The 13444-nt window shown below is 40.2% G+C and overlaps 1 protein-coding gene across 5 annotated transcripts in view; it reads right to left on the reverse strand.

The window, feature by feature from the left end:
- Positions 1-3078: 3078 nt before the first annotated feature.
- The window catches only part of ccnk (cyclin K), a 45191-nt gene continuing 34825 nt past the window's right edge, over positions 3079-13444 (reverse strand). For all 5 annotated transcript variants that reach the window (XM_072274295.1, XM_072274276.1, XM_072274286.1 and 2 more), the window contains 2 exons: positions 8854-8928; positions 3079-6990 (listed from right to left, as the gene is read on the reverse strand). In XM_072274295.1, the coding sequence (XP_072130396.1) occupies positions 6395-6990; positions 8854-8928 (671 nt within the window). In that variant the 3' untranslated portion in view covers positions 3079-6394. The remainder of the gene's footprint in view (positions 6991-8853; positions 8929-13444) is intronic.

The raw sequence follows: 13444 nt of genomic DNA on the forward strand, positions 1-13444 counted from the left end.
ATATTTGCTATGTTTTCATTAATTCTATTGTGTTTCTTTGTATTTGCTGTGAATACCCACAAGAAAATGAAAGTCAGGGTCATATATGATGATACATATTTTGGTAATAAATTTACTTTGGAATAATGGGCGAAATAGTGAGGTAGCGTTCATGGACTGTTTAGAAATGTGATGCAGAGTGGAAGAAGCTGTTCCTAAAATGTTGAGTGTGCATCTTTAGGCTCCTGTACCTCCCCCTTGATGGTAGTAATGAGCAGAGGCAATGTCCTGCATAGTGGGGGTCCTTGATGCCTCCTCTCTGAGGCATGGCCTTTTGAAAATGTCCTCGATAGAGCGGAGGCTGGTGCCACATTGGAGCTGGCTGTGTGCAACTCTCTGCAGCCTTTTCTGATCCTGTGCATTGGTACCCCCATATCAGACCGAATGCTCTTCATGGTACTGTTGTAGAAATTTGCTAGCTTTTGATGAAATACCACATCTCCTCAAACTCCTAATGAAGCAGAGCCACTGGGACCTTCCACAGGCAACTGTTTTCCACAATTGGACACTGCCTGTGGTGGTGGTGGGGAGAAATATGAAAGAGACCTTACGTTCTAATGTGCAGGAGATAGAAGGATATAGACATTGTGTGGGCAGAAGGGATACTTTTTAGTTGGGAATTTGATTACTAATTCGACTGGTTCAACACATCGTGGGCTGTAGGGTCTGCTCCTGTGCCATATCGTTTTATGTTCTATAATGTTGATGAAAGGGTGGCAGGATGGAGATACACCTCTACCAAAGGAGATGTAAGGTGCTCCTTCCCCCACCACCCCCCTCCCCGCCAGCCTGCAGGTCACCCTTGGGCAAGGTGTAGCACTTGCTTATCCCCCCCGATCAGGGTCACCTGAACCATGGGAGCAGGTGGTGGATAGTCGTATGAGCAGCTGGTGCATACCACAAGTCCTGGATAAGTCCAATACCAGGCAGACAATTTCTAAAGAGTTTTGATAATGGTTAGGGTCACCTGTCTTCTAAAGACACTGCCCAGAAGGCAAAGACAAACTAGTTCTGTAGAAAAATTTGCCAAGGACAATCATGGTTGTGGAAAGACAATGATTGCCCACATCATAATGCAGAGCACATCATGAACAAACAAATGTCCAGGCAAGTGGAGAATATTCCATCACATCTCTGACTTGAGCTTTGTAAACAGTAGGCAGTCTTTGGGGAGTTCGGAGGCAAGTTACTCAGGTCAGGGGAGGGTCCAGGGGAGGTTCACAAGAATGATCACAGGGTTAATGCATGAAGAGCATTTAATAGCCATTTGGCCCATACCCAGAGTTTAAAAGAATGATGGGGATGGGGATCTCATTGAAATCTATTGAATATTGAAAGGCCTTGATAGAATGGATGCAGAGATGTATCCCATAGTGGGACGGTCTAGGACCAGAGGGTGCAGCCTCAGAATAGAAGATAGTCCCTTTAGAAGAGAGATGAAGAGGAATTTCTTTAGCCAGAGGGTGGTGAATCTGTGGAAGTCATTGCTATAGATGGCTGTGGAGGTCAAGTCATTGGTTATATTTAAAGTGAGGGCTGTGAGGTTCTTGATTAGTAAGGGTATCAAAGGTTATGGGGAGAAGGCAAGAGAATGGGGTTGAGAGGGTTAATAAATAGAGCCAACTCGGTGGGCCAAATGCTCTAATTTTGCTCCTATGTCTTATGATTTCTAGCCATGGAAACCAAGTGACAAATATCTGAAAAAGCAATATTATTTGACTTGGGATAGTTATAGATTTGCAACATGAACCCTTCAGTTACGAATTTGGGAGTGTCTAGACTTATTTTAGAGGAATGAGATTATAGATTTAAAAGGTGGTTAAGGAATAGAGGGACAGTGATCACCCAAAGAACTGCAGTGATATGGAACTCACTGCTTAAGAGTAACTGGCAAAGACTGAGAAACCTATGAGAACTACTTGTAGTATTGTGATTTAGAGCTGAAAATTGGGATCAGCCCATACTGGTTCTTTTCTTGAACTGACATAGTTGCAGTGGGCTGACATCCCTCCCTTGGTAGGATAATTTTCTATTATTAGGGGGCCTGACTAAACGAGCAAAAATCTCGGTCAGAATCAACTGGCCAGTCATCAACATTGGGCCATAAGTGCTACTCTGCATTATTTGAGCACACCCTGGTTACTGGATTTATAGCTCAGGATTCCCTTTGACGGATCCCTGAAAGATGTAGATTCAGGCAGACCAATGTCAGCGCCATTTGTGAAGAATTACAGGACCAGTCACTTTGCCAAGGTAATGGGGAAGAGCAGACACTCACAAAAAGTGCACGACACAGTGCCTTCAAGAGGGGAAGCAACTTAATAGTTTGTAGTGAGCCAGGAGTAAGCTTCCACTTGTCAGTCATATTGGTACCTCCCTACAGCTACCAATCCTCTTTGTTAAGAGTCCAGTCAGCAGTAATGATTTGAATACCATGATCTACACTCAGCGGTTACTTTATTAGGTACAGGGGTGGAACACAGTATAGTATTCTGCTGCTGTAGTCCATCTATTTTAAGGTTTGACGTGTTGTTCATTCAGAGATGCTCTTCTGTACATCACTGTGGTAACTCATTGAGTTACTCTCGCCTTCCTGTCAGCTTCAACCAGTCTGGCCATTCTCTTCTGACCTCTCTCATTAATAAGGCACTTTTGTCCACAGAACTGCCACTATAGATTTTCTTTTCTGTTATTTTTTGCACTATTCTCTGTAAACACCAGAGACTGCTGTGCATGAAAATCCCAGAAGATCAGCAGTTTCTGAGATACTCAAACCACCCCTTCTGGCATCAATAATCATTTCACAGTCAAAATCACTTAGGTCATACTTCTTCCCGATTCTGACATTTGGTCGGAACAACAACTGAACCTCTTGACCATGACTGCATGCTTTTATGCATTGAGTTGATGGTACGTGATTAGCTGATTGGATATTTGCATTAATGTGTTTAGGTGTACATAATACAGTGGCCATTGATGGTATATTGCCACCAAACCTTAAAAAAAATTGTAGAAAAGTTAGTTTCACATGCATAGCCATAATAACTCCAATATCAAATTTATTAGGCTGTATTAGCCACTAATTGTACAATATTATCAAAGCCCAGCTCACAGTACAATCTCATGTATTACATTCAGGCTTTGACGCTATTTGGAAAAATAAACTTAATTCAACCTGTAGACAAATATACTACAGACAGAGTAAATTACACTGATTTTTTTTTAAGTTATATCAGACAACTGAATAAATCAATGCAAAGCAAAAGAAACAATGACTCGTTGGAAAGCCCATTTGTCAAACTGAAGTATTTCAGTTTGCAAAAAATGGAACTGGAGATGGAGGGTAACAAATTGGATATTCCCCAGGTTACTGGAGAATCAGGGATGGGACAATGACCTCAGCATGACAATTATAAAGAAAATAATAGCATTAAATTCTCCAGTACCAGATGGCTTCTATTTCAAGCTTTTAAAGTGTGACACTGAGAGGTGCCCAAAGGACAACTGTACAAAGAAAGTTTTTTTTAGGAAATTGTTTCTTCAGACTAAAAAATTGTGACTCTTATTTGAAAAAAGGGATGCTAGGAAATTATAGATCAACCAGCCCAAGATCATGTTGTCAAGAGATTACTGGAGTCTATAACCTAGCATCAAGTGACTAAACATTAAAATAAAATCAGTTATCTGGGTATACCACATAAATTTGTGAAGCATATCATGTCCAATGAACGTGACAACTGGAAAAAAGTGAGTAGTGTCCTGGACAGGAAAGCTTTGAGAGGTTTTATTTATATCAACTTCCAGTAGGCATCTCATAAAGTGCCTCAAAAAAACTGACAGTCAAGTTAATGGAACTGAAGCAAATTAACAAACAGATTATAAAATTCCTACAAAATACAGTAGAGAGTGTGGTGAAGAACTCTAACCGATAGAAACTAACTACAATAATCTGTGCTGCATCTTCAACTGCATACTTTGAAGTTAAATGTTCAAACTGGCATTGGTGCCAAGATAGATGTAGTTTTAAGCAATGTAAATGGAGTCATAACAGTACACATCTTAATAATTTTAAACCAATTGGCAAAATGCACTTTCATAAGGAAATATTGAACCATCTCCTTGAGACCAGGAAAAAAGTCTTTCCTACATTTAAAAGTCCAGAGAAAATGAAGCTTTTTTAAAAAAAAACTGCAGATGCTGGAAATCTGAGATAAAAACAGAAAGACCTAAAACATTGAGCACGTTAGGCAACATCTGTAGAAGAACTGAAACTTCAGTATTTCTTTTAATGAAGGTTCATCAGCCCGAAAGCTTAACTTTCTTTCTGTTTCCAAAGATGCTGCCTAACCAGCTGGGTGTTTCCAGAATTTTCTGCTTTTATTTCAGAAAGCCCAAGGATTCTTGGGGGCCTTTCTAAATGCCAATGAGTCATACGCATATTCAAATATTACATACAAGTACAAACAACAAATGAAAAGGCTAATAGAATACTCAGTTGCATACTTGGAGATTGAAATACAAGGGACAGAATTTATGCTACAGCAGTTGAAAACTTTGGCAAGACCACGCTTGACAGTTTAACCAATTGCAAAGACCACATCTTAAGGAAGATTATTTGGCTTTGGTGAGACTGGCAGAAGTTATGAGTAATTTGATCAATATTTTCAAGTTATTATATAGATTTAGATTAGCCAAAAAGTTTTTTTTCCAGTTGGTTAGGAAATCTAGGATTAGACAAAGAACTGGGCTTTTCAAACTACACTGCAGAAGGTAGAAATTCAGAACTCTTTTCTACATGTAACAATTGATGTTGGTTCAATTGTTACTTTTAAATCCAAATTAAATTGATTTCTGATGAATAAAAGTTATATAGGAAGGGGTACCAAGTAAGAGTTCAGTATTGAAATCACCAAGTGGCAGAATAGGGTCAAGAAGCTGAACGAACTACATCCTTTCCTAAAAAGTGGCATAAATCTGTCAGCTTGACTGGAATGACAATCATTTGACAATGTAATCTTGTCTTGTAATGCAAGTCAGTAAAAATTCACATAAAACTTTATTTTACTTAGTAAAACACAAGTAGAAATTTCCAAGGGAATATAAACGTGGCGACCACAAGTGCAGTGGTAGTGTCTTCTCAAATCAAGGGCCAGAATTCAAATCTCAGATTGACAGATATCAGAAAGTAAGGTGCCTCCAGAAGTTAACAAACCTACAATTGAGCTAGAGAGAACGGCATATAGTAATTGGGGGTGCTCATCCGAAATTTTCATGAAAAACCAGCAAAACAAGCTCTAAATAAAAAAAAAAAAGTTGGAACGTGCCACCTCAAATTTGAAATGCTGACTCTATTTATCACAAAGGAACTGGAGTTATTCTAACCCCAATGTGCACCTTTTTCACTACCAACAACACAGATCCATAGCCCAGTATTACATGGCGTCTTTATTGAACAATCCGAAGGCTGGAACAACAGCAGAGCTAGGAATATTTAATAACCTAAAATGAATTTGACTTTAAGGGTAACAAATCTTCCCATTTAAAAATAAAATCTTCAACTACTTGTTTGTATGAACATATTACAATAATACTAGAAAGAATGCAATCAATGCTTTGATGCAGCCAACTTGTGCTAACCAGGTGAGATCAGGTTGAACTGTATCAGGGACCACAGCTGTTGCAATAACTAAGGTGTTCAATTGTCAGTCACTTCCTAACACCGGGCCCTTCACAGTAACTCCTGAAGTGTGGACAGCAAAATCAGGCAAAGGTGAGATCATTCCCAAAGTCGAAGAGCTTTCCTTCTTCATTTGCAGTCATGTTGAAATATGGCCTTTTAAGCAAAGTACTGGGAGAGCAAAACATTGACCCAGAGCCCTTTATGGGATAAGGGGGCCTGTTTGAGGATGCAAGCATCACAATAGTTTAAGGCACCTAACCTAACTGTTCCTTTTTCTAAATGTCGAATTTTACCAGCATTTTTTTGTGCGTACAGATTTCCAGCATCCACAGGATGTTGATCTTGCCCCAGTTACTTTCCTCTGGCTGCTCCAAGACTGAGTGCAACGTGGCCACAAACAACCCACCAGATGGAACAAGGTGCGGGAATATACTGGGGTGTAGGTGAACAAGAAAGCTGGGTGAAGACAGGAGGGGAGGGTGATCAATAGTAAAAACTCATTCATCTGCACTTAGCATACAGTGCAAACTCAGCAGGAAAGTACGTACAGTCATTGGGTAAAGGGCACCTGCATTATTGTAAATCTGGTTGTCAGACCCCGTGTGACTTCAGGGCCACACCGATCCCTGCAAGAAGCCAAATGCCATTCCACACTTACCGGATAATAAATGTCCACTACCTCAGCCAACCTCGTGTCAAGCCACCTACAGGTGGTAGCCCTGGTGGTGGTGGCGGCGGCGGTGGTGGAGGCCCAGGAGGTTGACCCCCAGGTGGCACTGTAGGGGGAGGGTAGCTGGTCGGCGGAAGACCCAGTCCTGGAGGAGGTGGCACCGTGTGGGCAGGTGGAATCCGAGGAGGGGGCAAAAATGTAGGATTGTACCCTGGTGGAGGATATCCTGGAGTAGGAGGAGGAATATTAGGTGGATAAGTAGTGGGTGGAGGTACAGATGGATTAGGATAAACATGCGGGTGGTAAGGAACATGAGTTGGTGGTCCATAGGATGGTATGCTTCCATAGGAGGGTCCATCAGTCTTCATCATTGATTGTAAGCTCTGGAAACCTTCCCCAGACATGTAAGAGCTAGTTGTTGACATTCCCATGATATAGGCAGCAGACGGTGGAGGTCGCTGGGGCATCTGTGGCTGTTGGTGTGCAGTAGGAGGAAGAAGAGGTGGCGGGATGGTGGCTTTGGCCACTTCAGAGGAGTTTCCTGTAGAAGGTGGTTCACTTTCTATAATGGTGGTCCCTGTACTTATTGATGGCTTGCGCTCTGGAAGTTAAAAGAGGCAAATTTTATCTTTAGATATTAACAAGTACAGAGGCACAAGCATACACACAAGCACATTATAAGGGAACAGTGCAGATAGTATGCCTAATAACCAGAGGATCCTCATACACAAAGGAGCAGCATTTTAGAGGCAATTGCAATGCGTCATCAGTGGGTTGTTGGCATGAAATCCATTATCTTCCAGGATTTGGGTGGATGAAATAGAGATGAGGAAATTGATAGAAAGAAGAAAAAGGTCAGATATTGGCTTGAGGGCCACCTTCAGCTAACATGAATGCCCGAGTCAGGAAAATAAAATTAAGTACTTAGGGCCGTCTAACAATTCAAAACTATTTTCGAGATAAATTCTAGTCTTCTGAAAACAAATTATACTTGATAACTAGTTCACATAGACCAGTTATTTAGCTAAGACCAAGAGGGCCTAATTAATGATCTAGATACACTAGGCTTCATTAAAGTGCTGCAGAAAACACAACTCAGACAATGCAGAAAAGTAGAAGGATAATATGTAGCATCAAAAGAACATAGTAGACTGCTGAAATGGGAGGGCATATGGCAGGTTAAGTTTAATTTCCAACAATTTGATTGGAAGAATATAGATCCAAGAAATACTGATGCAATATTAACAGGGATGCAGAAACAGAAAGATCAATGAGTGTCTACAATTTCTGATGCTAACCACACAGGTAAGTTAATACACACTGGCTAAGTGTAAAATGAAGTAACTTTCATTGTTTTTATTAAAGATATAGTACAGTAACAGACCCTAGTGGCCCAACAAGCCCATGACAGCCAATTACACCCATGTAACCAATTAACCTCGAAACCCGTACATCTTTTGGAATGTGGGAGGAAATTGGAACACCCTGAGAAAATCCATGTGGTCATGAAGTGAACATACAAATAAACCCCTTACAGACAGCGGCCGGGAATGAACTGGGGTTGCTGGTGCTACAACAGCATTACATTAACTGCTATGTAATCATGCCACTCCGCACCCCCCCCCACCACAAAAATGACACAACCTTAAAGGGGTGTTGAAACAACTCATTGAACATTACCAGAGACAAGGCATTTCAGTTACATGGATAGTCAACAAATCTGGGGCTGCTGACCTTGTGTAGAGAAGGTCAAGATGAAATTCAAAAGGTTTTCAAAATCACAACTGGCTTTGAGCAAATATGAAACTGTTCTCAGAAACAGTTGGTCAGTATGGGTATGGGTGCTGGGCAAAAGTAATATAAGCATTTTTTATGCAGAGATTTGTTCTGATCTGGAAGACTGCCTGAAAAGGTTATAAGTACATAGCAAAAGAGTATAGTAAGGCTGATAAAAAAACAGGTTATAGAAATTATTACACTGTATGCATTTATAAAAATGCATCAGCTATTCAATTATGCTCTCATTTAGCTTTGGGAGTTATTAGAAATACTAAAGACTAGGACATGTTGAAAGTAGTCACCCTACAAAAATGCCCCAGACTTCATTATCTGCATACCAGCTGTAAATACACATTGTTAGTGCTCGTGACCAAAGGGCAACATCCTGAATGGACCCTATTTACACTGAGCTCTTAAAATATAGAGGAAGTTCAAGTTCAGTTTATTGGCATTCAACTGTACACATGTATACAGCCAAATTAAACAGTGTACCTCCGGATCAAGATGCACAACACTGTGCAAATATCTCACACACAAAGCACAAAGTAATATTACCACATAAGAAAACAAGCCATCACATCAGATTAATTTAACAATTATAATATGATGAATAAAATTAGAATTGCTTTTAAAATATAACTTTGTGAAACCAATTACCTGTGATATATTGAGCAAACAAACTTACCTGGAGGAGGATGGTTCGCTGGTGGAAGTGCTGGATGAGGATTTTCCAGTTTGGGAATTTTAGAAGGCGGTACATCTGTAATGAATTGAGAAACATTGCAAATAAAATTTAACTAACTTTACAAGTAGTGCTGCAGTCTGATTAAAATCCAAACTGTTCACTAGAATACTTGCTACTCTTGTGCACAGGTGAATATTAATGTCTCCTGAAGTGTATGTGTCAACTTAGTCTTGAACAATAGCTATATATAGCAAAGAAATAGGGCAGTCACCACACATTTATAATCCACTCAAGCTTTCTCCTGTTTTTTCTCATCAATCAGCATTAAATTTATTTCCTTTCCTTTTGCATCCTTGTCCACAGTTCCCTTAATGAAATCTACACTGTTTGTTTCAACCACCCTCTGAGACAGAGTACCACATTCTCATTACTCCTTAGGTAAAAGCATTTCTTCAAATTCCTAATGCAGTCCCAGTTTTCACCCTGAATTTGTGGCCCCTAATGTAGGCTTTACTCCACATGTGGAAAATGTTCTCCCTGTATTCACTCAGTCAAAACCTTTCACATTTCAAAAGACCTCTATTAAGCCATCCATTAATCTTTACTTAAGGGAAAGAAGTCCCAAGCTTCTTCAACTGTCCTGATATGTATACCCTCATATTTCAGGTATTATCCTTGTAAATCCTTATTGCATTCTCTCTAGTAACACTGCATCCTTCTCATAATATGGTGACCAGAACCATAAGGAGTACTCCATGTGTGGTCCTGCCAAAGTTCAATACACATTTAGATCAAAAATGCTCCGTACAGTTGCAGCATAACCTCCCTGTTCTTAAATTCAATCCCTCTAGCAATGAAGGCCAGTATCCCATTTTCCTTCTTGATAACCCAATATACCTGCAAACCAACCTTTCATGCACAAGTACTCCCAAGTCCCTCTCCACAGCAGCATGCTGCAATTTTTTACTATTTAATAATTTGCTCTTCCATTTTTCCTTCCAAAGTGGATGACCTCGCATTTCCCAACATTGTACTCCATCTGCCAGTCCTTGCCCACTCACTTAACCTACCTATTACTCTCTACACTCTCTGTATCTTCTGCACAATTTGCTTTTCCACTCAATTTAATATCATAAGCAAACTTAGATACACTACACTGGGTCCCCTCTTCCAGATCGTTAATGTGTATCGTGAACAGTGGCGGGCCCAGCACTGACCCCTGCGGTACACCGCTCACCACTGATTGCCAACCACAGAAACACCCATTTATCCAAACTCTCTGCTTTCTATGAATGAATCAATTCTCTATCCCTGCTAAAACATCACCCCCAACTCTATGCATCCTTATCATATGGACAAATCTTTTCTATGGCACCTTATCGAATGCCTTCTGAAAATCTAAGTAAATTACATCCACCTGTTCCCCTTTATCTACTGCGCTTGTTATATCCTCAAAAAACTCCAGTAATTTTGTCAAACTGGACTTGCCTTTGCTGAATCCATGCTGCGTTTGCCTGATGTATCCATTTCTTTACAGATGCCTCGCTATTTCTTCTTTAATGATAGCTTCAAGCATTTTCCCAACTACAGATGTTAAACTAACTGGCCTATAGTTACCTGCCTTTTGCTGACATCCTTGTTTGAAGTGGCAAGACATTCACCGCCTTCCAATCTGCTAGGATCTGCCCAGAGTCCAGAGAATTTTGGTAAATTATCACCAAAGCCTCTACTATAACTTCTGCCATATCTTTCAGTACCCTGGATGCATTCCATCATGACCAGGGGACTTATCTATCTTCAGGCCCACAAGTTTGCTCAGCACTACCTCTTTAGTGATAGCTATTTTACCGAGGTCCTCAACTCCCATCACATCCATAACATCTCTCTTTGGCACGTTAGACGTGTCATCCACTGTGAAGACCATCACAAAATAGTCATTCAAAGCCTCTGCCATTTCCTCATTACCCAATATCAATTCCCCCTCTTATCCTCCCATGGACCTATGTTCACTTTAGCTACTCTTTTCTACTTCATATAATTATAAAAACTTTCATTATCTGTTTTTACATTTTGTGCTAGGTTTTATTTTCATAATCTATCGTACCTTTCTTCATTGCCCACTTAGTGGTTCTTTGTTGCTTTTTAAAGCCTTCCCAATCTTCCAGTTTCCCACTACTCTTGGCAACTTTGTGCTCATGAACTTTTAGTTTGACGCCTTCTTTATTTCCTTAGTTATCCAAGGCTGACTCTCCCCACCCTTACTGCCCTTGCTTTTAACTGGAATATACTTCCATTGAGCACTGTGAAAAATCTCTTTGAAAGTCTTCCACTGTTCTTCAACTACCCCACCATATAGCCTGTATTCCCAATCAACACTAGCCAAATCCTCCCTCATCCCATTGTAGTGTCCATTGTTTAGGTATAATCACTGGTTTTAGATCAAACTATTGCACCTTCCATTTGTATGAAAAACTCAATCATACTATGATCATTCTTTCCAAGAAAATCCCTAACTACAAGATCACTAATTTTACCTGTCTTATTGCACAGGACTAGATTTAAGATAATGTGTTCCCTTGTAGGTTCAGAAACACGATGTTCAAGAAAGCCATCACGGATGCATTCTATGAAATTCTCCCTAAGACTGCCTTGACCAACTTGATTCACCCAATCTACGTGCACGTTAAAGTCCACCATTGTAACTGCTGTTCCATTCTTACATGTCTCAGATATTTCTGTTTATTGCCTGTGCCATTGTAATGTTATTATTCGGTGGCCAATAGACAACTCCCACCAGTGATTTTTTTTTTCCTTTTACTATTCCTAATCTCTACCCAGTTGGATTTAACTTTCTGCTCCTTAGATCTTATATCGTCTCTTATTATTGCCCTGATCTCATCCTTAATTAAGAGCGCTAACCCACCTCCCTTACCTTCCTGCCTATTCTTCAGTATTACCTGATATTTAATTCCCAATCCTCTCCACCCTGCAACCACATTTCTGTAATGGCCACTAAATCATACCCCTTTGTACTGATCTGTGCCACAAGTTCACTGACCTTGTTTCGAATACTATAGGTATTCAGATAAAGTGCCCTTGTACTAAGTGTGCTTTTACAATCTTGTAATCTTTTTCTCTTTTGCACTTTTCTTTACTCCACTCTTTACTCTTTTTTATCTTTTGCTTTTTCTTTATCCACACTTTATTCTTTTACTTTATCCATGCTTCTCCAATCTGTTGACCCACCCCGCTACTATTAGCTTAAAGCCCTATCCACAGACCTACTTATGCGATTCGCTAGGATCCAGGTCCCAATGCGGTTCAGATGGAGCACGTCCCATTGGTGCAGCTCCCTCCTTCCCCAATACTGGTGCCAATTTCTCATGAATTCAAACCCACTTCTTCCACAACAATTCTTGAGCCACACATTTAACTATCTAATCTTCTTGACTCAATTTGCAAGTGGCTCAGGTAGTAATCCAGAGATTGCCACCTCTTTTAGTTCTACTTTTTAATTTAGTCCCTAGCTGCCTAAACTCTCACCTACAAGTAACGGAGGCCTTCTACTGATCCCACTAAGGTGTATTAGCTCACATCAGGTGTAGACCCTCACCTGCTGATAAGGTCACAAGATATAGGAGCAGAATTAGGTCATTCAGCCTATCAAGGTTGCTCACACATTCAATTAGTTCTGCTTTTTTTCTTCTGAATCCCATTTTCTCACCTTCTTCCCATAATGCTTGACCCCCTTACCAATCAAGGACATCACTGCTTAAATACAGCCAATGACAGCCTCCTTAGCCCTGTGTCACAATAAATTCCACAGATTTATCCCGTATGGCACCACCCTCTTCCTCCTCATCTTAATTTTAATGGGTCATCCCTTTATTCTGAAGCTGTGCCATTACATCCTAGACTCTTCTACTCTTGAAGCATCCTCTCTATGCCCACTCTAATCAGGCCTTTCAGTAGTCAGTAAGTTTCAGTAAGATTCTCCCTCATCTTTCTGAACTCCACTGAGTACAGGTGCTGAGAAATCAAACACTCCTATACAAAAAGCCTCTCATACCTGGTATTATTTTTGTGAACCTGCTTGGAATCCTTTCCAGGGCCAATAACATCTTTCCTTAGATATGGGGCCCAAAATTGCTCACAATAATCCGAATGTGGTTTGACCAACACCTTATAAAGCCCAACACCAAATCCTTGGTTTTATATTCAAGTCCTCTCAAAATAAATGCAAACAATTCATTTGCTTTCATCATCTATAATTTTATTTGTGATTTTCAGTACCAATCATTTCCCTTCCTCTCACCACACATCACCTGGTTTCACTGAGAAATTTAGAAATTACTTTTGGTTCCAGATTCTAAATGATTAATGTCAACTGTGAACAATAGTAATTCCAGCACGAACCCTTGTACAACAGGATTATTCAATACTTCTCTATTGTGAGTATCTTTCTTTCTTCACTTTCTGCTTCATCATGGAATCAGAGTACTTTTGCCCACCATTTGCAAACTGATCACCCATCCAATCTAATTTTTCCAGCATTTGACCCACATACCTCAGCAATTCCAGTTTTTTTTGT

The sequence above is a fragment of the Mobula birostris genome, chromosome 1, assembly GCF_030028105.1.
Source record: "Mobula birostris isolate sMobBir1 chromosome 1, sMobBir1.hap1, whole genome shotgun sequence".
Classification (NCBI taxonomy): Eukaryota; Metazoa; Chordata; class Chondrichthyes; order Myliobatiformes; family Myliobatidae; genus Mobula; species Mobula birostris.